The sequence below is a fragment of the Perca fluviatilis genome, chromosome 2 (genome assembly GCF_010015445.1).
Source record: "Perca fluviatilis chromosome 2, GENO_Pfluv_1.0, whole genome shotgun sequence".
Taxonomy (NCBI): domain Eukaryota; kingdom Metazoa; phylum Chordata; class Actinopteri; order Perciformes; family Percidae; genus Perca; species Perca fluviatilis.
The window spans coordinates 47,248,917-47,275,953 of NC_053113.1; the positions used below are offsets into that span (position 1 = coordinate 47,248,917).

The window sequence follows — 27,037 nt, forward strand, 5'->3', positions numbered from 1 at the left end:
GTTAACCATTGTTCCTGGAATTTGGCTAATTTCATGTTAGAGCCAGTAGTAAAACATAAACTGTAATATAACTGAAAAGAACACAAGAAACTGGATTGTTTGTGTCAGTTTTTGCATCACTGTTGTTTGTTGTTCATCAGAATTTAGTCTTCATTCCTTCATATAACATTAGTTTGAAAATAGATTCATAGCAATCTGTATAAAACGTAATGTTAAGTTCAATTTTATCACTATAATAAAAACAGATCTAGAAATGATATGGTTTCTTATTTGCTCCTTAAATAGCAGTTATTTGTTTAATTGATACAAAGCAAACTGAACTGAAAAAACAAGTATTTTGTTTTACTTTCTTTTCATCCAGGTGGGGCTGAGGGGTTTGACCCCTGTTGATCTGTGTGTCATATCACCAACCCATGATAGCTAGAATTCACCCTGCTACTCCAGATCTACCTACTGTACGGCTGGCTACAGACTACAACCATCTGCTCCTGATCTACCTGCTGTACGGCTGGCTACAGACTACAACCATCTGCTCCTGATCTACCTACTGTATGACTGGCTACAGACTACAACCATCTGCAAGTTTTGTTTGTAGTGAACATCATCAACAGCTGCACTTAAAGTCTCTTGGGTTCATATGGGACTTGGTTGTTCTCCATACTGCATCAAACACTATTATTTTTTTGTGTTATATTAGTACAGACAACAGTAAGTATCATTACTTAATCACAGTATATATTATTCTGGTGTACACTGTTGACTTGACTCCATGCTATTGACTATACTTTAGCTTGCCACCTCAAAACTTTACCTTAATTGCTCTTGTATAGTTAATTTATCTTCTACTAGTTGTACATACCTCCTATTTAATTGAATTATTCTTAATTTGTGTTGCCATACCTGAATCATCCCTCTTGTGAACACTAGGCCTATCTTATCTTTATTCATAACCCTGCTCACAAACTCACCTGAACCTGGGTCATCTGTTTGCCAATATCAATGTTCCTGCTACAGTAAATCCTATAGGCACATTGTACTGCTTCACCGTAATTATGAACCATATACTTTTAAGGTTTTGTGTCAAATATTGTGCAATTTGTTATGAATTACTCATTGTTTTGACAAGGTAAATTAAAGCTATTTACCAAGTGTCAGCTCTGGTAAATTTAATTGTACTGTTTTTTTTTTTATAAATGTTATGGAACATGAAAAAACAATTTGCCTTGATCAGGGTTTTAATTTGTTGCAAATGTGAACATGGTTTTAATAATCTGTATCTTATTGCTCTGAAAAACTACAATGATTTAAGAAATAGCAGTGATACTTATCAACATTTATTGAATTGATTGAATATATGGACAGACATTACAGGCACCTATTCATGTCAACAGAGAAAACAATAATTTGTTCTCTCTTTTATCACTTTGATTATAGCTGATGGTGCAGAAAAGGGTGCAGTCCTTGTAGATCTCTGGCACTTTGAGGACAGACCGATCCAGGAACTCTCCACTGTTGTCTTTGTATAGTATGCTCCTATTAAAGACAGATTCATAGACATCAACACGTAATATATTAGGTGTACATAGCTTGCTTTAACATCATTACTATCTTACCTTACCTTCTCTGATTTGGTTTTGTGGACATCAGTAATTTTCTCTCCCAGGCCTGGTTGTGCACCCTGTGAATTTAAGCAAGAAACATAAGTGTATGTAACATGATTTTACTATTATATTATTATTATTTTTACAATTGCATTATTATCAGACTTGCCAACCTTCTTGGTTTGTGCTACTGCTGCCTGTCCTCTGCACACAGGTGAGTAATGTGCTGACTGGCACAGGTCCATGCACATAGTGCAGCTGTGATGCAGCTCAACGGGTACTTAAGTCACACCTGGAAGAAGAGAAACAAACCAACAAAATACTTGTTCTTTCTGCTCAGTTTGCTTTGTATTAATTAAAAAAATTACATTTAAGTTGCAAATAAAGCATTATTAGTGGTGAAATTGTACTTAACAGACTGGGTCCGTGTACTTTTTCGTTCATTTGATTTTCATTTCATAAACAGGTATTAAAAAACAAATGGTTATTTGATTTTCGTTTTAAATCATGGGGATCAGACCTCCGGTGCTGGGTCTAATATTCTAATATTAGCTGCTGCAGCTAGCTAGCAGCTAGCTACCAGCCCTGTGAGCTTGGTCCCCGCGGTTCGCTCCCCGGTGCTGACTGACTCTGGTCCGTCTGCAGAGCTGCGTTACCGGCTCTAGCTGACCTGGGAATCTACCGCTCGTATTTATTCATATTTTATTTACTTTGCAGTGATATGCTATGCACTGATGTCAGGCAGGCTTGCTGCTGCTTTTAGTCTGAGCCTGTGAGATAACTAAACTTCCTTTGAATATAACGTGCATATAAATAGACGGAATAAATAAAAGTCCCCGGAAATAAATATAAGTAAAACATATGTATTTAGGCTATTGAACTATAATGACTAATGCCTATATATGTATTGCCTCATTTATGTATTTCATGTTCCATTTCATAGCCATATTTATTATGTAAAGGGGGCAAAAATGGACGATCGGTCGCTCAGGAAGTTATAGACTACAGTTTCCCTCAACAGCAGCCGGGACATTAACTGCGTCATCGTGAAAAAGCTTAACGTGGTAACTTAATGTACCTAAACAATGATCAATCAGATATCAATCAGTTATCAGTCACATAACGTCCATAATAATTGGACTTTGGGTTAGATTTTTTTGACAGTTTTCAGTGGTTATGAGGAGCAATATGAGAGAGAAATTTGGTAATCATTGATCATTGTTTAGGTACATTAAACCACCTCTATTTGTTTCTGGACATCAAGCTAGGCCATATGCTAGCTAGCTAGCTAGGTGCTTAAATTATGTTACTCACCCTCGTAGTTGTGGACATAACTTCATACGTCCCACTTCAAAGCTTTCTCCCGTTTCCTGACGGGTGCAGGTGAAAGTGCGTCGACCATTCTGTGCACATTGTTGACATATACTTATAATAAAGCTATAAATGGCGCGGGGATATATAAACTTGGTTACAGTCAGGTTACAGAGCAGCCGCCCTCAACAGACGTTCTAAAGTAAAGTGAACGCACCCTCAACAGGGTTGGGATCATTTCATTGGTCAACACTACAGCTGGCATTCTATTGGTTGTTGACTTTTGATAGGGTTATAACACACAAAAAATCCAAGCGCGCAGGAGAAATCCGAGAGCAGAAACTTTGCAAGTGAGCAGAATCAGCCTGAGTGCGAGGAGAAGGTTCAAAGCTGAGAGCAGGAAATCTGTCCAAACAACAACATATCTGAGTCCAAGCAGAAAGTTTGAGTGCAAGCAGAGCAAATCCAAGCGCGAGCACAAACTTTGAGCACAAGCAGAGCAAATCCAAGCGCGAGCACAAACTTTGAGCACAAGCAGAGAAAATCCAAGCGCGAGCAGTGACTATTTGAGTGTGAGAGCAAGGTTTTGAGGGAAATTATTACAAAATCTGAACGTAATATCAGTGAGAAATGCTCTCAAATTGAAAGAATGCGCTCTTGATTAAAGATAGGAATATAACTCCATACATTACATATAGAGTTCGACACATACATTAGATAATGTTCCATCTGTACACACTGTTTCTTCTTTCTTTGCACTACCTTAAGATGGCAGATAACGGACGTATTTTTTGTATTTTTTAGCGCTGTAAATGTCAACAATATTTAGAATTAATGCATAGTGTTACTACTGTCCAAACTATCCCAGCTAACAATTTTTGGTTCCCAGAACGTTCTGGGAACGTTCGTTTTTGGTTGCGCGAACGTTCCCTGAAGGTTAGGTTTGGTTGTGTTTTGGTTATTATGGAAAGTTTGTTGAACGTTCTGGGAACGTTCGTTTTTGGTTACATCGAACGTTCTCCGAACATTGTCAGAACGTTCCCAGAATGTTGCAACCTTTAGAGAACGTTCCCCTAACGTTGCCCTAACGTTTCCCTAACGTTGCAACCTTCAGGGAACGTTCCCTTAACGTTCTTTTTTACATTCCCCTAACCTTTAACAAACTTTAACAACAATGATACTAATTTTATTATTACTTTAAACCGTCTGCATGAGCAGGAATGAATTATTATATATTAGCAGGAATGAATGAACAGGCAAACTTGATGGGATTTAAAACTTTAATTTACAATATACAAAGAAGAATAAACTAAATACAAAATAGATAAGGATGTAGAGTGCAAAGTAATAGTGCAAATGTATTGTGCAAGATGCATATTGGAATGATAAAGTATGTAATGTGTAGATGAATGGCCAAAGTGGGGATGAGCCCACTTATCAGCAGTTCAGGAGAGTGTTGGCAGTGGGAAGCTGTTGTTGTGTCTGGTTGTTTGTGTGCAGGGATCTGTAGCGCCCGCCAGAGGGGAGGAGGCAGGAGGATGGCAGCAGTGTAGAAGATGGCCAACAGCTCTTGCTTCTGCAAAACAATAAAAAATAGAGCTCCATGGTTTTGAAGGCTCAGTCCTTCTCAGCTGACCTAAAAAGAAAGAAACAAAAGTTTGATAGGTCATACTAAGAATAAACACATTAACAAAAGCAAGACAAATTGCCTGACTAACAACCCTGTTTTTATTATGATCACAAATATTGATAGTTTTTGATTATTATACGGTAAATTATTATTACAATTTACCGTCTGTGTGGGGCAAACTTCAGCCCTTGCCCAATCAAGTCCTCCTTGTCTACTGCAGTCAGCGCAGGGAAGTTTTTCTGGGATACCGCTAGAGTAGAAGTCAAAATGAAGCAACGTTACAAGTCAAATTAAAACCTCTTAGTAGCCAAGCTAAGCATAATACTGATGTGAACAATAAAACAACACCTGCCTGTTATAACCCTGCAGGTCGTCAGGTCCTGGAAGGCCTTCTTTCCCTTTCTGCCCCGCAGGATATACAGTTTTAGAACATCATTAGTTGCCACTCGCCGTAGCATGCGACGGATGGCAGTACCGCCGGTCGAACCCTTGGGCTTGTCAGGAAAAGTTGTGGTGTTGACTCATCTAAAAAGAAAGTAGATATGAATATTGGTCAGTTCATTTATGGTAGGTTTCTTGCAAATGCCATTGCATAACTACTCTGTTACATTAGACAATTGCAAAAACTACAACAACTTACATGCAGGTGGTGGAGGCAGTGATGTCTACTGACCTGAAAAAAGGCAGGAAGAGACAAACACTTGTATTGTAGCCCAGAGACTTTCTAATGGGGAGACACAGCATCCATAGAAATGCATGGGGTTAGTTTGTAAAGCCAGTATGGCAGCTGTGTAGCCTACACATATTCCCTCTATTCCGGTATGCTTCCCCATTCGCTTCAATAGGAAAATAGCTTGCCGATAACTGCCCAAAGTACGTTGCAAGGTGGCCGCCGAGTGACTTGCCTAAAATGACTGATTGTACTGGCTATCATGTATGTACTGTACACTAAAACTAATTGAAAGAACTGGTAGGTGTTATTTGTAACAACAACGCAAGCAGGTTAACACGATGACACAAAACATACAATGCGGCAAAGCATACATATCGTGCACAGCAGCAAACAAAGCACAATATATATGCAGTCCATTTAAAGCGTAACTCTCGCCACAATGCAACCTAGGATCTTTTTGTGAATGTACCCGAGTCAAATTTCGTTTAAAAGCATAATTAAGACGGAAACGCCACTTTTAAGATTGATCGTATTGTCGTTTTCAGGTCAAACGGCCTTTTGAATGGGAGAACTAGAGGCTACTTTTATCGCATCAAAATCACTATATGTAAAGGGCTCGACACAACATGAAACTTTGCACGAAGTCTAACCAGGGGATTTACACATGAACTCGAGCATTGAGAAAATTGTTTGTGCACAAAGAGTTTACCAAAAAGACTCAAACTCGCTGCTTGACTTGCAAGATGGCGACGAGGGGAAAAACAAATGCTGAAGTGAGTTGTTGAACCTTTTTTGGTCAACCTTATCAAAACCGGAATATAACAAAGCACTACGAGGGAAAGGGCTTACGGTTAGACCCCAAACCGTTGCATTACAACCATAACATCATGAAACTGTAACGTATTTCACTTACTTTTTTGTGAGATCGTTTGGCGAAGCACATTGAATCTTCTTTCTTTGTCCGTGTGATCATATCAAACGCAAATGGTGGTCAGGAGGACAGAACTTGAATCGGTCACCTGAGAGCAGAGGCACGGTCTTCCCCTACTGGCGGGGGGGTGTAACGGTTGGATTTAAACACTGAACTGATTGAGCCACTTGTTAGAAGTGAAATGGAAGAAGTGAATTGTCTTAGTTGTGAAAATCGATAGATTCTTGTTTTAAGTATTTTCACCTAATACAGTTAAAAAAACGAAATCAAGCACAAAAGTATAGTTTTTAGCAAAATTTATATCAGCCTAAAAATAAATATATTCTCTTGCTATGTTGTTTATCTTACTTAGATTTTATAAGACCAATAATTTTTGAGTGAATCTAAATCAAGTGACTGCAAACCTTTTATATGCTACTTCAAAAACTTAAATGGAGCTGGTTTAAATAAACATTTCAAAACCGCACTCAGAACAACCAAAAACAACCAAACGGGAAAGTTGTGTGGAGGTAACAGTGCAACCACAGGAGAACGTTTCAGTTGGTTGGTTCCCCTAACGTTTAGGGAACGTTATAACCCCGAGGGAACGTTCCCTAAACGATAGTTTTTGGTTTGGTTCGAACTAACCTTTAGAGAACCAAAAACTAACGTTCCCCAATGTTCCCTAAACGTTCTGTGTTAGTGGGGATGTACTTTAACTAACACACCAGGCCCTTGACAAATACTTTGCTTAGTGATCCTTATGGTTTGATGTGATGTGCATGTGTCCTGGTGGCTGGCCATATCTTACTTTACACATGTATTCAACGTGGAGGTAGGAATCTAGAAGTGTGATCAATAAAATTCCAGAAATAAGTGTTCCAGTAGTTTTCAGAAAAGCTGAATACACAGCTGAATGTTTCTAGAGTGCAGGCTTTATTACAATTATTTATTATTGAGCTAATTTCAAACACTTTTTATCATCCAATAAGGTACTTCAAGCTTTACAATAAGAAGTCAAGGAAGTGAAGGACTACAGCCACATCCCAGCCCTTCAGAGAACTGTCCGGCAGAAAAGGCTGTCGTCCAGACTGGAGCGGTGGGCCATCAGTGAGCTCAGGAGACCAGATGATCCCAGGCATCCAGGAGTTGTGTGTGATATTCCTGCACCTCCCTCAGAAGTGTTGTTGCAGACACAAGTCAGCAGAGAAATACAGCTTGCCTTAGGTGAAACTGAATATGTGAAACATATACATAACCCAATTACTCAGTATGTTTGTGTATTGTTGGTGATGAAAAACTGACCCTGACCTGTGATGTACTGCAAATAATGAGTTCCAGCTTCTTCTACCACCGGGGCCCCAGCAAAATATGTTCAAATATCCATTATGTATGTGAAGTTTTATACTGGACTAAAAATAAAGCATTATAATAGTCTCAACCTTATTTCCTGTTTTATATAATGAACCAAACAGACATGGGTGAATGTAAAAAATGTTTTTTATATATTATGTGCATTTTAAAATATAATTACAGTAAGACAATGTAAACACAAATTAAATTACAGGACAGTATACTGTAGTAGGATAAATTTACATACAATGGACTAAGAAACTACAAGTACACCAATGAAAACTTAAGAAAAAGGTTATTGTAAGTGTTAATTGAGTATCTGAGCAAAATATGATCAATACATACGCTATTGGTCTATACCCTGGCTGTTTGAAGCCTTAGCACACAGTGTTTCCTCCACAGAGAGACCGAAGGCTCCTCTCCCTCTGCTGCTCCACGTCCTCCTGGTTGGCGCCTGCTGCCCTGATGTGAGCTGTGATAGAAAATTATAACAAAGTTTCTTACACAAATCAAATGGTAACAAAGTTCTTACTGATAACTGAGGCTTCCAAGGTTGTGTGATTTACAATTAAAATAACTTGCTTTTAAGTAGCCATTAGCAAATGTGTAGGCTTTAAAAACACTATGAACACTTTCCTTCTGCTGACCTGCTTGCAAAACAGAAGACATGTAATTAGAGTTAGGATAGCCAGTCTTTGTCTTAACTAGGAAAGTACAGATGAGCACAAAACTATAAAGATGAACCAGTTAAGCAGTGCTAACACTGCATTTGTACTGTACAGTATGTGTCGACCTCTAGATATAATACATTATATTCACAGCTTCTACATTGTACAACTTAACCAATACCCTAGCATTGTGTATTATCAGGCCAATTGCAACCACAACAATTAGTAGTTAGCTGGATAATAATTTTTCCTAATAGACCATAATATAGCTACGTTACTAACCTAAGGTTACCTGGGAGAGCATCGTAGCTCTGCTCGGGTCCTGCAGGTCAATTAATACAGCTCCATTGAGTAAGGCCTCACGAAGAATACATGATTCCCATGGTAAATTAGCTCAGTAAGGTAGCCGGTGGCTACAAGTTTTAGATAACGTTAGCAGTATAGCTAACGTTAAATGCTAACTTAAACAGCTTTACTAGCTAGCTAGTAACTTAACACAAGTTTCCTTCCTATGACACACTGAGCTGCTCTCTCTTCTCTACTTGTTACTTCTGTATGCATCCTGTCCCAGAATTGCTTGTTACTAATCTAGCTCTGGGGAGTTTACTCCCCGGAGCCCTTATGTTTCTTCTTCGCAGAGCTATGCTCTGTGATTCTCTGCAAATCCCGGCCGCATCCTGCTGCATCCTGCTGCATCCTGCTGCATCCTGCTGCATCCGCCGCATCCACCCATGCTCTGCAGCGCCACGCTACATCCCGCAACGCCCTGCTGTGATGTTCCTATGCACAGAGTAGTCTGGATCCGGTATAGGGGACAGCACTACTCAGTATGACACGATGTGCCCTGCTATGACATGAACTTCCACGATAACCTTCGACGTCACTGTGACCTTTAATGTGACTATTACGCCACTGTTCATCACACGCCCAACCGGCCCGTCAGACACCGCCTACCAAGAGTTTTTCCTCGCCACTGTCGCGATAGCCACTGCTAATGCTTGCTCTTGATGGAATTACTGTAATTGTTGGGGTTTTGGAAATTACAGAGTGTGGTCTAGACCTACTCTATCTGTAAAGTGTCTCGAGATAACTTTTGTTATGATTTGATACTATAAATAAAATTGAATTGAATTGAACGAAACAACAAATGTCTAGTAACCATACTTGCAACGTAGATCACAGATAAAATATATATATATATATATATATATATATATATATATATATATATATATATATATGATCAATACTTACACTTTATTAATCTTGTAGTAATCCGCTATGGAGTGGCTTGTGTGTCCTCCAGACCAGACTCTGAGTCTCTAACGTTAGTTTACCTGCACTGAGGCTGAGCTGTCACTCAAACTTTCCCTTAACACTCATTAGCCAATGGGGACGCACCCCTGTAAGACCCGCCCACGCGAGATGTTTGTGTCAGAATCGCAAGCAAAAACTCAGGGAGCGCAAAGGATAAAGCTGGGAGCATGACTGCAAACGTGATGGAGAGAGCAAAAGACTGATCATTGAGAAAGAAGCAGAGGGAACTGTAAACAAAAGGACATAATATCAAACAAATAAAAGACCAATAGTTTACAACTACACAAATGTTTTGTTTGCACGTTTAAATTTTTTTGCTTGAGTTAGTGTTTTTTGTTTGATACTTGAGAAGTTTTGCTTGGAATTAAAGTCACAAAACTAATCCCATAAATGCCCGGTGTATGTGAGTGAAAGCGCGGTCAGCGAGCTTGTTACGCCAGCATTCTCTTACCACAGGTTCCAGTTACTCTTTTAATGTGTGTAATTATAATGTGTTGAGTTATTTAAACAAACGATTGGGGAAATAAACGCCGTCCGCGGAGTCTCATTGATAGAGCCTGCGGCGGGATGGAGCTCTATCAATGAAAGCTAGCTAAGCCTCTCCTCTTAGAATTCCTCTGGAATTCCACAAAAATACATTAACTTGAAATCTGACACAGTTGTTAGCTTTATAAGACATTTATTTAGATGTTGTGTAAGTGGCGTGATGAAATTCAAACTGTAAATATACTCGAATTACGCCGAAAAGGAAGCTAACTATCCGTGATTTGTAGCTAGCTACACACAGCTAGGATTGAAGGGACAGTCGCAGCTAACGAAACACCTAGTCTTCACAAATATTCATTAACTTGAAATCGGACACAGTTGTTAGCTTTATAAGACCTTTAGTTAGATTTTGTATAAGTGGACATGTGTGTAACATGTGGTAAGAGATTGCTGGTGTAACAAGCTCGCTGACCGCCGCTCACCCTCCACACAACGGGCCATTTAGCTAGCAGGAAGAGGGGAGTTGAAGGCCCTGGAGCCCTGTCAGGGCAGAGGTGTTGGTAGTCCCTGCTGTGGGCTGCCAGCTGTGACGGAGCTCCAAGTACCTCATAGCACGCCGGGTCTGTAGGAAGGAAGGCGGGCGGCGCAGGCAGCACCGGGCGGCGAGGGCAGCACCAGCGGCTGAACTCCGACACACAGTCTTACCAAATTTGCAATTAGCCATCAATTTTCGTAAAACGGCCCATATTTGAGCTTTATATAGTTGATTTCTCGCTTAAAAAAAGTCTCAGAAGTGAATTTAATAACGAAATAGCCCGACAAACAATGTATAACTCTGCAGTGTCTGAAATATGAGGCCTGCTGCCGAGTCTCCCATGTGTTTCTATGTAGTTTGCTCAAACCAATCAGCGCATAGCTCATTCTGAATATTCATTAGCATACCATATTTGGAAGAAAAGCTCTTGTTCCAAATAGAGCCATATTCACAGGGTAGTTAAGGGCCTAATAAAATAGCATTTGGGCAATTTTCAGCCCAAACAATGTTACATACCCCATTAGGAGACCTTAAAGGGGTGATAGAATGATTATATAGGGTATTTTACACTGTTCCTTAAGGTCTCCTAATGGGTTGCGACTGTCCCTTCAATCCTAGCTACCAATCACGGATAGCTTCCTTTTCGCCTTAATTCGAGTATATTTACAGTTTGAATTTCGTCACGCCACTTACACAACATCTAACTATATGTCTTATAAACCTAACAACGGTGTCCGATTTCAAGTTAATTAATATTTGTGAAGACTACGTGTTTCGTTAGCTGTGACTGTCCCTTCAATCCTAGCTACAAATCACGGATATTTAGCTTCCTTTTCGGCGTAATTTGAGTATATTTACAGTTTGAATTTCGTCATGCCACGTATACAACATCTAACTAAATGTCTTATAAAGCTAAGAACTGTGTCAGATTTCAAGTTAATGAATTTTTGTGAATTCCAGAGGAATTCTAATAGGAGGCTAGCTAGCTAGCTCTCATTGATAGAGCTCCATCCAGCCGCAGGCTCTATCAATGAGACTCACTGACAAGCGGCGTTTATTTCCCCAATCGTTTGTTTAAATAACTGAACACATTATAATTACACACATTAAAAGAGTAACTGTAACCTGTGGTTAGAGAATGCTGGCGTAACAAGCTCGCCGACCGCGCTTTCACTCACATACACCGGGCATTTAGCTAGCAGGAAGAGGGGAGTTGGAGGCCCTGGAGCTCTGTCAGAGCAGCGGCGTTTCGTAGTCCATTAGCCCAAAACGGTGACTTTGCGCGGGTATGGAGTGCTGTGGGTTGCCAGCCGTGACTGAGCTCCATCTACCTCACAGCAGGCCGGGGTCTGTGAAGGAAGTCAGGCCAGGCGGCGAGGCAGCTACACAGGCAGCACCAGCATCTGAACTCCGACACACAGGCGGACAAAATTTGCAATTAGACATCAATTTTCGTAAAACGGCCCATATTTGACCTCTACATAGTTGATTTCTCGCATAAAAGTCTCAGAAGTGAATTTAATGGTAAAATAGCATATGAACAATGTATACAATTTCTGAGATCTGCACGACCTAGATTCAGAAGACTAACTGATCTCAGGTCAGTTGTGTAGCCTATGGAATGTTGGGGCGTGACAAAGAGAGAGACTAGAGCCAAATGAAGAGGAGCCGCAATAGTTGACGTCAACTATGGGGCTCGTTGAGATTCGCCCGTTTTCAGAGGCAGTTTCAAATAGTGAGATTTGCAGAGAAAAGAGATGTCAATGGGATTTAGAGGTTCTATGTATGTCCTAGTTACCCACTAAACTGTCATTATTCAACTATGACAAGGTCAAATCAGTTTTGCATTCTATCACCCCTTTAAGGAACAGTGTAAAATACCCTATATAATCATTCTATCACCCCTTTAAATTCAACAAGCAATTTGGTGTATTTTAGCAGAATACCGAAAGCAGCAGAAATGCTGAACTGTGGCCGGGTTAGCTCAGCTGGTAGAGCAGGCGCACATATATATAGAGGTTTACTCCTCGACGCAGTGGCCCTTTGGTGCATGTCATTCCCCCTCTCTCTCCCCTTTCATGCCTTCATCTGTCCTGTGAAAATAAAGGCCTAAAAATGCCCCAAAAAAACCAATCATATTATATCTATCTAGAAATATCGCGATATTCGACAACGGTATCGCATATTTTCCTCATATGGTGCAGCCCTAGTCAGTATATCCTCTTACTGACACACTCCACGTATCTAAGCAGCCAAAAATAAAGACAAAAAGAAATCACGTACTCACCCAAAAGCTGCTGTTTCTCCAGAAGAACTGTTTGCGCTGTGGAAGACCTTTTGATCCACACGACGATAGCTCTTATCTTTGATGCCCATCTGGTCACAGTGTTGCTGGTGTACACCTTCTGTGCAGCACGGCCGAGTATACGGGCAAAACACCTCAGCTTCCTAAACTGCCTTTTAGTGATGGCAATGTCCATGCCAAAGGCATTATCCACCGTCACGGCGACCACTTTGTCCCGGACCCCGAACTCCTCCAGCACGCCGCCGAGCTGCTCTGACACTACCGTGTCTGTCTGAGCATCGTACACGGGCTTCGTACGGAGCACTTTCTGCTTCATCTGGCCTTTGGTTATGAAGTGTAGCGTGACTGTCAGGTAGAGGTCGTGGGAAAAACTGGTCCACCAGTCACACGTCACTGCCGCCTCGGACACTTGTCGCAGCTCTCTGATGACACGTTTCTTCTCGACAGAGAACCAGGAAGGCATCAGGGTGTGTATGAGCTGCTCTCTGGAAGGCAGGCGGTACTTTGGGTTAAGCATCTTAATCATCTCTCTGAGGGAAAGCAGAAATGAAAATGTAGAGTATCGATGGCGCTGTACTTGAGCACATTAGTGCAGAGATTTTCAGAGATCTTCTTCTTCTTCTCGGGGTGGCAGTAACTCAGTCCGTAGGGAGTTGGGTTGGGATCCGGAGGGTCACTGGTTCAAGTCCCCGTACGGGCCAAAGTAGAGAGTGCGGACTGGTAGCTGGAGAGATGCCAGTTCACCTCCTGGCCACTGCCAAGGTGCTCTTGAGCAAGGCACCATACCCCCAGCCCAAACTGGCGGCCCACTCACTCTGACATCTCTCCATTAGTGCATGTGTGTTTCAGAACTGTGTGTCGATTTATGTGTAAATTGTAATTCAATCAATAAAAAGTATAAATTAAACAGTGGGTACTCAGAACCACTGCAGGATGGGACACCAAATGATTGTTCGCTTTTTGAATTTTATTTTTCAAAAACAAAATTTTCATGAATCCAACAAATTATTAGCGAATTTAATTTTTTTGTGAAAAACAACATTGATAGCGTTACTGGTGTAGTCACTAAGGTAGCCATCTACAGATACAGGTAATTCTAGGGATTCACTGTGCTACATGTACATGTATGTTTAGTATTAAAACCTGATTTATAAAATCATGCCAACAATTATTTTAGTATTTTATGCACTAAAAAAGGTATGTATAAAGGCTATAGGCCCCTACACGTTATTGTAGGCCCAGTTTAATATGCAACTTAATTTTATACAATATTGTAGGGGGTCCCTGATCTATCTCTCTCAATTAAGGGGTCCTTGCCTTAAAAAACGTTGAAGACCCTTGCATTAGTGGATCCAGAGTCTGAGGCTATTTCACAAAAGCAGAGTTTAGAAATCCAGGAAAACAGATAAAGGGAGGCTTGACCTAGTCTGGTCAGAGCATCCTGTCTTGGGTGCATTTAAAGTAGGCCAAGTCATGCTGAGGAGGTGCAACTATTATAAACCAGGTGTAAGTAACTCAGATTAATGCGCGTTCACGGCTCTCCTCAACAGGCCACGAGGCTGAGTCACAATTTACTAATGCTAAAATGGAGAAGACATGTTGCATGTAATTTACAGCCAGTGAGCAAAGGTAATAAGCTAAAAAGAAGTAAGCATGAAGCTTAATATGTAAAGAAGGAAACACGGCCGCTGTAAACAGAGAGGGAAAAAAAAGGAAGACAATAGTGAACTGACTAAAGGTGTAAGTAGCCTAAAAATATACATTTACTGACCACTGCACTTAAATGAAACCGTCATAATTGTACCATTCAAGGAGTTAGACTACTTGTCATTTGCACAAATTAGCAAATATTATCTTTTGCTCACTTTTAAGTGAGCAAAACTAACATTTTACTACGGAAATGTATCATGAAAATAAATTACAATCACTAATCCGCAATGCGCAAATCTCTTATCTTTCTCATATGGGCTATAATATATACATTATATATACATTACATTTCCTGAGTAACACGTTAACTTGCTGCTCACTTTTAAGGCAAAGTGTAAAACTGTTCATTTGTGCAAATGACAAGTAACCTCTTGAATGGTTTCGGTTAAGAGCAGTGGTTCGTAAATGTAAATAGGTGCTGTCCATTTCATAACGCTGTGAAGAGAAATTCATGTGGATTTTGAAAAGTAAATATTTAAAGAAACTTTAAGGTGTTTAATTGACAGAATTTGGTGTGGCGTGTTATTAATCAAGCCTGGCTGTTAGCCTGGTCTGGAGCAGGCTAGCTGCACAGAATACACAGACTGATCTCATGAAGTGGCGTATGTATGACACGCCAATTCGAATGCCATTATTGGTGTGTTGTCAAGACGTATACTGGCTTTTTAGCATGTTTATCAACGCCTCCATTGACTTACATTACCTTACGATTGCGTGTGAATTGACGCGAGTAGTATGAAAGGGCGAAAATCCATGTAGGGAGATTTCTCGGGGTGGAGGATGGGTAAAACATAGGACTTTCACCCAGGAGGGTGGGGATCGTGTCCCGCGTGTGATGTTTCCTTCCCACGTTCGTTCTTTTCCTAAACCCAACCGGTTCTTCTTTTCCTAAACCCAACAGGTTCTTCTTTTCCTAAACCCAACCGGTTCTTCTTTTCCTAAACCCAACCCGCGTGTCACGTTTCCTAAACCCAACCCCATTCTTCTTTTCCTAAACCCAACCCTGTTCTTCTTTTCCTAAACCCAACCAGTTCTTCTTTTCCTAAACCCAACCGGTTCTTCTTTTCCTAAACCCAACCGGTTCTTCTTTTCCTAAACCCAACCCACGTGTGACGTTTCCTAAATCCAACCGTAGCGATAACACGTAGCCTTGCGATAACCACGTGGCTTTAGAAATTGCCACATGGCGTGTATGTTTACGCTGTGACGTTGCAGACTGCCATCCGCTGTATACAGCGTAGACATACACGCGGATAGCTCAAAATGCGTACAGATAACACACCACTTGGCGGAAAGTGGCATGTATGTTTACGCAAAGTCATGATGTCATGTTGGAATACATCTCCATGGTAGCTTGTGTGCCCCTGCTTTCATGAAACAGAGTCCCGGCTGAATAATTGGAAAACCCCAACTTAATCCACTATCTAGGTTTGGTGAAATAGTTTAATAAAGACCTACCTAAACCACGGCGACTCCACTGTGGACAATGGAAGTAGTCCTTTCACAAGATACCTGGTCATGGACCTGTGACACTCCTCCGTTCTTTGTTTGCTCAGCCTCTTTCTTTCAGCCAGGGCGGAGGAGGTTGCGCCTGCAGACACTGCAGCGTCTTTAAGGTTACCGTCTAAGGTGGCTACATAGGCAGAACTTGCTGTATAAAGAAACGATACAAAGGACAAAAAGATGAGCCATTTCCTGTAGGACTGCTATGATTACGTATAAAACAAAAACCCCAGCGGACATCTTCAATTAGCTTTTTTTAAAATCTAAAACCAAAATTATTCGCTTTACTATCATAAGCTGCAGACTATTCTCTCAATGAAGCGTTTATTCCATAAAATGTCAGAAAATAATCAAAAACATCCATCATAACTTGCTAAAGCCCTACATTGCTTGTTTGATCTGACCAACAAAATATTCACTTTACTACCATGTATGACGAAGAAAAGCAGCAAATCCTCACAATTGGGGAAAATTGTGAAACATTGGGCATAAAAACTACTCAAAGATTAATTGATTATCAAAATACACAAATCTTTTTACTGTTGCAACTAATCGATTAATTGCTTTAGCACTAGTTTGTTGTACTAAGTGCCTGCACTCCAGCAGGCCAGGCCTAATGTCAAACTAAACCCATTTGATGAAACAGATTTATTTTTATTGTTCCAAATGGCACAGTTTGACACATTCAGCTGGAAGACCACAGTTTCAGAGCTTCAAAGTAATGCTGAAGGTAATATTAACATTGCAGGACTGACATTAAGAGTACAGGTACATTTGTGTAAAATGTAAAAATGACACAAAAATGTCAACTAGATTCACAAGTCTCCGAATCAAATTACACTTACGAGCCAGCAGGCTGCTTCTTATGATCTCCATGCACGCTGAATCCCAGAATTCCTCTGCATTTACTTCTTCAGTTAAGGATTCAGGCAGGCCCTGAATCTCAGTCCCTACAAAAACGATTGTGTGAGATCAAACACAAATTCTGCTGTTCACCCATATGATGATAATGGAGTTGGAAAGTAGAAATAATACTATGATGAGGATACCAGAGGATCAAAATTTAGGGTCGACCAGGGCCGATAACGATACAGATGGTAGTTAGTGAAACCGATACCCGATTCATCGGTTTTGCCGATAAATCGGTACCGATAGTTGATTGGTGGAACTATCGTTATTTTTTTCTGGTTGCGTCCGTTGCTGGAGCGGCTGAGAAGCGTGCGCTTTCGTTCATTACACAGTACGCGAGAGCTGAGAAGGGTCTGCTGGCATCATGCATTACAATAGCTGCTTCTAGAGGCGAAATAAAAACTATCACTGATGCGTCGTGTTGTTTATTTTCGACACGTGTTACTGCGCGCTGCACAGAGAGCACATGCTGTGCGGAGAAAGCTGACATCAGATGCGCGTTTAAAGCATCGACAGGAAAAAGGTATGTATACAGTACATTTTGTCGTATCATTATAAAGTTATTAATTTGTTGAATATAGGGCTGGGCGATAAATCGATTTTATCGATTAACTCGAATGTGTAGTTAACGTGGATTTGTTTAAATGAAAAATTGATTTTCTCCTTAACATCCGCCGACGCTCCCCTCTGGGCTCCCGTAGCTCCGAACGGGCTCATCCCTCCCCCCGCGCGTTTGCCATAGAGATACACAAACAACATGGCAGCGACAGGGACTAACATTAATTATTTTCTTAACCAGTCGTTTCATTACTTACTTATCTGTAATCTCCGCCGAAATAACGCGGTGCACTGTCCCCGGCTGAGAGTTACGTATTCTCGGATAACTGAACCACCAGCTACAGCTGACCTGAAGGAGCACCATGCGGGGCACCAGAGGTGGTGTTGAGGAACTCTTTTGCGGCTCAACACATCTACTAAATGCCGCTGATACAATCGAGCTGTGATGGAGGTCTGTAGCGGCTTAAACAACTTGCAATCGCCGCTCTGTAGCACGGAGCTCCGCTTCGACGTTTGTTTTGATCGCTACGAAGGAGCTTGCTACAGGTATGCTACATTCAAGAGACCATGGGATGTTAACGTACGTTACTGAGCAACAGGTGAAAATAGGGGCAAGGTTGTGCAATAACGTTAAAATGATTTGAACTTTTAGCGAGGAACGAGAAGTGAATTACCTGTATGTGTTAAAACAGCTTCATCTCACGCATCCGTTTTGTTGTTGTTGAATATATAGCCCCCCTCCCCAAAAAAAAAACCTCAATCCAATTTATATTTCCACAAAATTGGCATGAATAATCATAATGGTATACATGCCCCATGTGTGTGCGTGTGTGTATGAGTCAAAACAAAATAAAACTTGTTTTGAACATTTTCTTTGTCATCTGCAGATTGATTTTAAGTAGAGGGAGAAAAAAATCGATTTAAATCTTAAAGCGCCCATATTATGCTCATTTTCAGGTTCATAACTGTATTTTAAGGTTTTACCAGAATAGGTTTACATGGTTTAATTTTCAAAAAACACCATATTGTTGTTGTACTGCACAGCTCTCTCTCACTGCTGCAGATCCTCTTTTCACCTGGTTTCTGTTTTAGCTACAGAGTGAGACCTCTTTTCATCTTCTTCTTCTGTACTATCTTTGATTGCACTCGCACATGCGCAGTAGCTCAGATGTAGAGCATGTCAGCTAGCTAACTCTAGAGACAGTAAAAGAAAGCCTGTTTCTCCAACTTTGGTCAGTTACAAGGCAGGATTAGCTGGGAGACTTCTAAATGAGGGCGCAAATGTAAGTAGTTCTTTTGGAGATTATGGTGAACTTGTGTGTGTTGTAGCAGTGCTTTGCTATTGAGAACGACGTAGCATGCTAGCGTTAGCGTTAGCCAGCTAACGCTAACGCTACGAGCTAACGGTTGTGGTTAGCCAGCTCATTTCGGACTGTGACGTCACAGTCCGAGGCCGATTTTGAACAGCTCACTAGGAGACTGAAAGCAGGACACATTCAGAAACCGTATCTCACTCAAAACAGCATGGATGGATTTTTTTCAAAGTTTGTATGTGTGTGGAAGCACCAGAGACACAAAAGAACACCCCAAATCCCAGAAAAAGTGTTTTTTTCATAATATGGGCACTTTAAATCAGATTTATTTATTTTTTTTAAATCTGGGATTTTTTTTTTTAGGCCATATCGCCCAGCCCTAGTTGAATAGATATAATAAACGGCACCTCTGATTCATATTTAGATAATTTAATTATTAAACGTAGAGACTTACTGATTGCTGCAGCTAAAAGCTAACGAATTAGCCGTCACGGGGGTGTCTTTGGTGTCTTTCTAGCCTTTACAGGTGATTTTCTATCCAGCCTGGAACTTGTGCCTTTTTTGGGCTTGTTGAGCATTAAATCCAAACTGTTACATCCAAGATTTATCCACTTGATGTCCATAATTCATCACGTTTTCGGTAATTTCTGCCGCTAACTCCGTGCTACCGACAAGGGAATCTCCCATGATGCCTTGGTATATGTTTTAAACCAATGGGAAGGCAGGTCCGTCACACATTATGCCTTATATGGGCATCCAAGCGAGAACAGAGAGTATATAGTGGGAAAGATAGATCTCTCCAGGTCAGAGATCGTCTGTTACCGTTCTACAGAGAAGAATGGCGTCACCGTTTTGAGATTTGGCATACATTTCAGCCTTTTTTGAAGAAATGTAAATAGTTTGTCATTTATATGAATTATAATGCTCATTATTTTTATTTTTGCACTGGATGACTCCAAATATGTAGGAGAACTGTTTTAGACAACACACATGCTTGTGTAGCATTGCTGTGGGTGTATCAATTCTAAATACTATCGGTCGATAAATCGGTTATCGGCAAATACGGCCCAACCTAGCTATCGGTATCGGTAAAATCCTTCGGTCGACCTCTAATACCCGATATGCATTTACAGTAAAAATGAAAATCTTTTAGTCAAAATTAACATTTTGCAATGTTACAAGTAGCAATGCCACGGAGTAAAAATACTGTGATACAATTATATGTCTTGCATAAAAAAATTTAAGTAAATGTTAACAAATAAAAAATATCAAATATAAGTACAATTAACATCCATTTCAAAATAATATATAACTACAGAAGTGTTGAGTTAAACCAGAGCAAAGGGACAGACACAGAGCTGTAGTGGAGCCAAAGAAGCACGCTTTTTAATTCATTATAAATAAAACCCGATACAGATAATCTGCACGGCCCGATAATCAGCCAGGGCCGACATTTGGTCTATCCCTAATGAAAATGCAACCCTCTTTTAGCTGTTACAAAGAAAAGGGTTAAAAGCTGTTTAAAAAAACAATACATTTATTTGGAATATTTAGTTCCCAGTACATGTTCCCACAGAGATACCAAAAAATACTCACCTGCCATGTTGAAAACCCCCTTTCGATAAAGATCCATCATGACTCCAGACTGACAGTCGTGACTTGTAAGAGCTTCAAAGTGGAGGTATGCCTGAAGCACTTCTATACCACATGGAGACTTGACTCCTACTGTCCGCTCCAGGACATCCACCACTCCATAGACATCAGTGTGATTCTAAAAAAATTTTCTTGAAAAAAGACAGACATGTTTAGGTTATAAATGCACTGAGAAAAAAAAAAAATAATAATCCCCCAAAACCAGACAGCCTTTTGACTTTGTTTTTTTAAGACAATTTTTGCCATTTTAGGCCTCTTGTAGACAGGACAGCAGCTGAAGACAGGAAAGGGGGGAGAGAGAGGGGGAATGACATGCAGCAAAGGTCCACAGGTTGGAATCAATCCCGCGACTGCTGCAACAAGGACTGAGCCTCTGTGCATGGTACGTACGCTCAATCAGGTGAGCTACCCAGGCACCCCATATTTGACTTTTTTTTCATGAAAAACGAGTACCTTGATTGTGTTTTGCAGAAGAATGCACAGCTGCAGACTCAGGATGATGTGGTCATTGTAATTGTAAAAGACCCTCACTCCACTCCTGGTAACGGTAGACCATTTCACACGTTGGACACTTTTTGAAAAATTTGCAATTATCTGGAAGACATACAAATATCTTTAAAAAGGACTGCCAAATGAAAAAAACAAAGACTTCAGTGTTTAATGTGTGCATGTGTTGCAGACACACCTTCCATCAGTCCGGTGAAGGTAATGACTCTAGCTTTGTTGGTGATCAGCACTGGCTCTGTTAAGGAAACACGACCCGTGCACTCTTGGCAGACAGTCTGAGCTGGAACCAAATGCTTCGGGAACTGTATTTCAGACTCACGCCGGGTGATGTTTTCGGGCAACGTGGAGGGTAATTTCTTTCGGTTGTAAATGTACTTTGCCATTTGTTCTCGTCCTTCTTCTCCTACTAGTCAGCTGCAAATATGGTGAAAATGCCTTTCTCCTCTGCACTGCAGTTGGCACACGTGAATATTGAAATATGACTCACATTGTTGGCCTTTGTCATGTGTTAGAAATCTTTCTAATGTTCTTTTGACAACCCCATAAAATGACACTGAGCATGTGTATATAGAGAATAAGACATTTGTGCTGTAATATACACTACTGGTCAAAGGTTTTAGAACACCCAGTCTTTTTAGTTTTTTTATTGAAATTTGAGCAGTTCAAGTCCAATGAATAGCTTGAAATGGTCCAAAGGTAAGTAGTTAACTGCTTGAGGTTAAAAAAATAAGTAAGGTTACTCAAAACTGAAAAATAATGTACATTTCAGAATTTTACAAAAAGGCCTTTTTAAGGGAACAAGAAATGGGTTAACAACGTAAAGCTGTTCTGCAGCAATGGAGGTTGATCAAGCTTTGAAAGTTGGTGCTACCAATTCCCACAGGTGTTAACACTGGTCTGGGTTACTTACAACCCCCTCTGTTTGTATAAAAGTATTGTTGGAACACATTGTGGTACTGTACCCTCGTGAGCATTGTATGAACAGTATTGTACTGCAGAAAGTAGTGTGTTGCAATAAAAATGGTAGGAAAAAGAAAATTATCAATGGAAGAGAGACATCACTTAAGAATGTTGGTCTTTCCTACAGAGAAATTGCAAAGAAAGTCAAGGTGTCAGTGAGTACAGTATTCTTCACCATCAAAAGGCACTTAGAAACTGGGGAAACTGACAGGAAGAGGTCTACAGAATCAGAAGACAAGTTTCTGAGAGTCAACAGCTTGCGTGATAGGCGGATCACAGGACAACAGCTTCAAGCTCAGCTTAATAGTGGTCGTAATAAGCAAGTCTCAGTTTCAACTGTAAAGAGAAGACTTCAAGCTGCAGGTTTGATAGGTCGAGTTGCAGCAAGAAAGCCATTGCTAAGACGTCAGAATAAGAAAAAGAGGCTTGTCTGGGCCAAGAAACATCGTCAATGGACTACTGTAGACTGGAAGAAGGTGTTATGGACTGATGAATCAAAATTTGAAATCTTAGGTTCATCACGCAGGAAGTTTGTACGCTGTCGAGTAGGCGAAAGGTGAAAGGATGGTTCCTCAGTGTGTGACATCAACTGTCAAACATGGAGGAGAAAGCATGATGGTCTGGGGCTGTTTTGCTGGATCCAGGGTCGGTGATTTGTACAGAGTGAAAGGCACCCTGAACCAAAACAGCTACCACAGCATTTTGCAGTGCCATGCAGTACCCTCTGGTATGTGCCTAGTTGGTCAGGGGTTCATCCTACAGCAAGATAATGACCCAAAACATAAGTCCAAGCTATGCCAGAACTACCTTAGCAAAAAAGAACAAGATGGTAAGCTTAAAAACATGGAGTGGCCAGCACAGTCACCAGACTTAAACCCCATTGAGCTGGTTTGGGATGAACTGGACAGAAAAGTGAAAGCAAAGCAACCTACAAGTGCCACACATTTATGGGAATTTCTGCAACAGAGTTGGGAAGAACTTTCTGAAGAATATTTGATTTCCATTGTAGAAAGAATGCCACGAGTGTGTTCAGCTGTTATATCTGCCAAAGGGGGCTACTTTGATGAGTCCAACATTTAGAATATATTTTGGTTTATAAATTGATTCCATGATTTCTTTTTTAACTTAAATTTGTTCTATTCTTTCATTTGAGAGTACAATAAGACATTGAACTGCATGAATTTCAATTGAAACCTGGAAAAATTGGGGTGTTCTAAAACTTTTGACCATAGTGTACATTTTGTTTTTTACCCACCACACGGAGGAGGGGTGTGGTGGTGGGGGGTAAAAGTAATTTAAGTTACTTTTGGGTGGAATAACTTTTACATTGAATGTCAAGTCTGTGTTTTAGCAAAAAAAAGGCTATGTGTCCAAAAATGCATACTAAATAGGAGTTACATATGCTAAATCGTTTACATCTCTGATTCACCCCAAAAAAGATAAAACCTTACAGTTATCTCACAAAATGTATTCCATAAGTATGTCATCATGTCAGTGCAATTTAGACAAGTCCAATGGATTCATAGACCCAGAAAACATGGGGTTAGACACCAAGATTACTTGGCTAGGTCAAATAATGAAGGAGTTAGGATATTTTGAGGGCTTCCTTCCCATCTTGGACGCCATCTTGAAAATTACACTTTTATAGTGGTCAAACTTTGGTAAACTTTTAGTATGCTATTAAGGACACCTAATACTACAAAAAACAGCTGAGAAACCTTTTGTTAGAATTTTTTTAGGGTTTAGGTTTTTTTTTCATATATGCAGCCGCCTATACTGGATACACAGTTCCAGTTGGATGTTCTGCAGAATCTTCCATTATTTCAGAAATGCTTAATGGTGCATTTCCTTTGGCATCTGAGGTGAATAACTCTCTGTTGGTTTGGAAGAGATACCATTTGGCTATGCAAGCAGGGAATTCTCCCTTGCGAACAACTGCAATGCCACAACCCTCTCTTTACAGTATATGTCACGAATAGTCTTCCTAACCTGCTGTACTGTGACACCTTGGGCTCAAACACTGACAAATATAGGCAATGACTTCCACCGAGATCCCTTAGAGTAACAAGCGGGACTCTGTTCTGACTCACTTGCTCATGATGGCTAAGGCACTTGGCCCCCCATGTCCTTTCCAATTAATTTACTGGAAACCAGTTCTTCCAACACGCTAGGCTTCAAGTCCACTCTTTTTGCACGGGTAAAACAAAGATCGACAGACTGTAGATGAGGGCACTGGCTATCAGGCAAGCCGCTCCGCCTTCCAAAATCTGCAATAGCCTCGCAGCGATCTTCGTCACACGCCATTTCGTGTGTGCTGCCTGATCTCTTTTTCATGACATGGACTGGTACGGCAGTGGCCTTGTAAGACTTTGCCACAGCGTACAGCCCATTATAAGGGTCAATACACTGACTTCTAAGATGGTCCTTGGCTGTTATGTCCTTCTCAGAAATGGACTGACAGAAGTGTCTCCTGAGTTTATGTTTCCTTAGATTTTTTTTATTCAAGTACAGGTTGCACATGGGACATTTTATTTTTCTCCCTGCTGTTCGGAATATTTGACCTGTTTGCTTAACATGTTGGTCAGTTAAAGTAGAGCGGTGGTCCATTGGGACAGGCCGGTCAAGTGGAGCAGCAGGCTGGGAAGCCGTAGGTGTGGGTTCATCAAGACGGTCAAGTGGAGCAGGACACTGGCCTGATTTAACAGGGGGGTCTGCTGTGGGTTGAGGGTGAGCAGAGGGCTCGGGTGGAGCAGGACACTGGCCCATCCTGATCGTTTGCAGGAGAGGGGGGCTGATGTTGAGCAGGAGGATGGCTGTGGTAGCTGGCTGAGATGGAATGCTAGGTGGAGCAGGCTGGACGCCTGTGGCTGCCGCTGTTGAACTTTGCGTCCCCACACATTTGTCCATGTGACTTTCAAACTGTTTCCGGTTTATAATTGTCCTTGAGCAGTACGGACAGTGAAAATGCCTTTCTCTTCTGCACTGCAGTTGGCACATGTGAATATTGAACTCTGCAAAGAAAAAACTAAATTCATAAAAAGTGGATATATAATGTCACAGGATACACTTTCTATTCAATTCAATTTTATTTATAGTATCAAATCATAACATAGGTTATCTCGAGACACTTTACAGATAGAGTAGGTCTAGACCACACTCTATAATTTACAAAGCCCCAACAATTACAATAAGTCCCTCAAGAGCAAGGAGTGGCGAGGAAAAACTCCCTCTTGGGAAGAAACCTCGGACAGACCCAGACTCTTGGTAGGCGGTGTCTGACGAGCCGGTTGCGGGTGTGATGAACTTTCTGTAGCTATATATTTCAGGCTCCAGTAGCATCTTATAATCTGACCTCCATGTTGCAGGGCCCTCATTCTGTGGATTTCTACATGTGTCCAAACACTGGCATATTCTCCTTTTGGCTTGTAGACGGATGGCTGGCAGAAGGGACAGTGGTAAAGCGTGCACTCTGTGCACAATGAAACCGGCAGGGAGTAGGCCCCCCCCCAACATGTTAAACTGTCCATGCTCACATACAAGGTGGTGTACAAGCAATCTTTTCCTGCATTACCTTATTAAGTTAGATGTTATCCAAAAATGGTGATAATGACATCTATAGAAATATGCGACCCTTAAAGTGTATCTAATTTATCATTTAGAGCTGCTGGTACAAACCTCACCTGTCAATTTGTTCATCAGTCCTCTCATAATTAAATATTTAGTGTCAACAGATCTGATGGGTCTTGGATCAATCCCCACGCTGTGTCCTCAATGCCCCTTTTGTAAAATATTAGGTCACAGTGGTGCTTTATTATTATTATTCATTGATTGTGGATTACATGCCAATATATACTTTTTACGTTTATTTTGTAATATTATTATGGGCTACCATGCAATGGCTGGCAGAAGGGACAGTGGTAAAGCGTGCACTCTGTGCACAATGAAACCGGCATGCGGCTATCTGATTGCCTGCGCACCGTGACATGCAATTTCCTGGAGGCAAAGGTGGGAAAATGTAATATTGTCATGACAAATGTCACAGTTATGTACAACACAAAACTGAATTTGATTTACACATTGGAGGAATCAACCTAGTTTACATAAGAAAAATGTCTATTCAGTAAATAGAGTTGTTGGTAGTAATATATGCTATATTATTATTCATGCACTGTTATTGGTATTGTGCTCATTTCTGGGCCTTCGTTACTGCTGATGGGTTGAATTTATTTTACAGGAAGAAAAAGTATGGATTGCCTATGAAGTCATCCTATCTCTGTACATCACTGCTAGTTATGTTAAAACTTAGTGAAACATTGGTCACAAACAAAAGCTTGCTTAGTGGCTTAGCAAGGAACTTTAGGGTTAAAAGATACCATGTATGTTCTTGTTCTCAAATATTTATGATATCACAATATGGCAGAGTTAAGTCAAATGAACTTGTATTTCATTTAAATAAGAAAACAGTGAATTATATCTCAATATGAAAACGTTGTCACGACGAGATGATATGAAGAGGAAAATAAACCTGTAGACTCCACAGGTGACGTTAATTGGCTTTAAAGGGTCAGCTAGCTAGCCCACATGACAAAATGTAGGAAAGTAACGTTGCGCACTTTACTGTAACTCAGAAGAAGGATTTAAACTTTACTTCTTACATACGAATTATAGCTAGTATGCACGGTGTGAAAAAGCTCCTGACGTTGTGAAGAAAGAGTCACCAACTGTTATTTTGAGTTAAGTGCAGTTTGACAACTTGACTCTGATAAACGTTAGCTAACATTAGCTTGCGGTTTGTCGACATTGCTTGCGTTTGAACCTTTTTTGTTTTTTTTTAACTACCACCGTAATTACTATGCCTATAACGTTCAGCCAACATGTGAAAAGTGCTGATTTTGCATTGGGTTAAATCACTCACCCTTCAACACACCCAGAAAGATGCTCCCGCACCCCCTTCGTCCCACAACACGCCCCGGACGCATTCGCCATCTTGGCTGCAGCTTTCTGAAATTCTCCAGAAAGTATTAGAAATTCTTTGGTCTTAGCAAAGAATTTGTGTTAGCTAGCTATGGTTGTAGCCATTGACAGTCTATGGTTGTGGCCCTCTGGTGGTCACAATTAAGAACTGCAGCACTTAA

At 40.7% G+C, this 27,037-nt stretch overlaps 1 protein-coding gene across 3 annotated transcripts in view; it reads right to left on the reverse strand.

The window, feature by feature from the left end:
* The window catches only part of LOC120549478 (E3 SUMO-protein ligase ZBED1-like), a 41,398-nt gene extending 14,364 nt beyond the window's left edge, over positions 1 to 27,034 (reverse strand). Inside the window, exons 1-6 of one of the 3 annotated variants that reach the window (XM_039786428.1) lie at positions 26,818 to 27,034; positions 20,889 to 21,391; positions 20,379 to 20,566; positions 16,848 to 16,952; positions 15,958 to 16,150; positions 12,772 to 13,319 (exon numbers count right to left, since the gene is read on the reverse strand). In XM_039786428.1, coding sequence (XP_039642362.1) covers positions 12,772 to 13,319; positions 15,958 to 16,150; positions 16,848 to 16,952; positions 20,379 to 20,418 — 886 coding nt within the window. In that variant the 5' untranslated portion in view covers positions 20,419 to 20,566; positions 20,889 to 21,391; positions 26,818 to 27,034. Of the gene's footprint in view, positions 1 to 12,771; positions 13,320 to 15,957; positions 16,151 to 16,847; positions 16,953 to 20,378; positions 20,567 to 20,888; positions 21,719 to 26,817 lie in introns of those variants that run through there. The other 2 variants (XM_039786438.1, XM_039786448.1) reach the window with 2 other exon arrangements.
* Between the last annotated feature and the right edge of the window lie 3 nt (positions 27,035 to 27,037).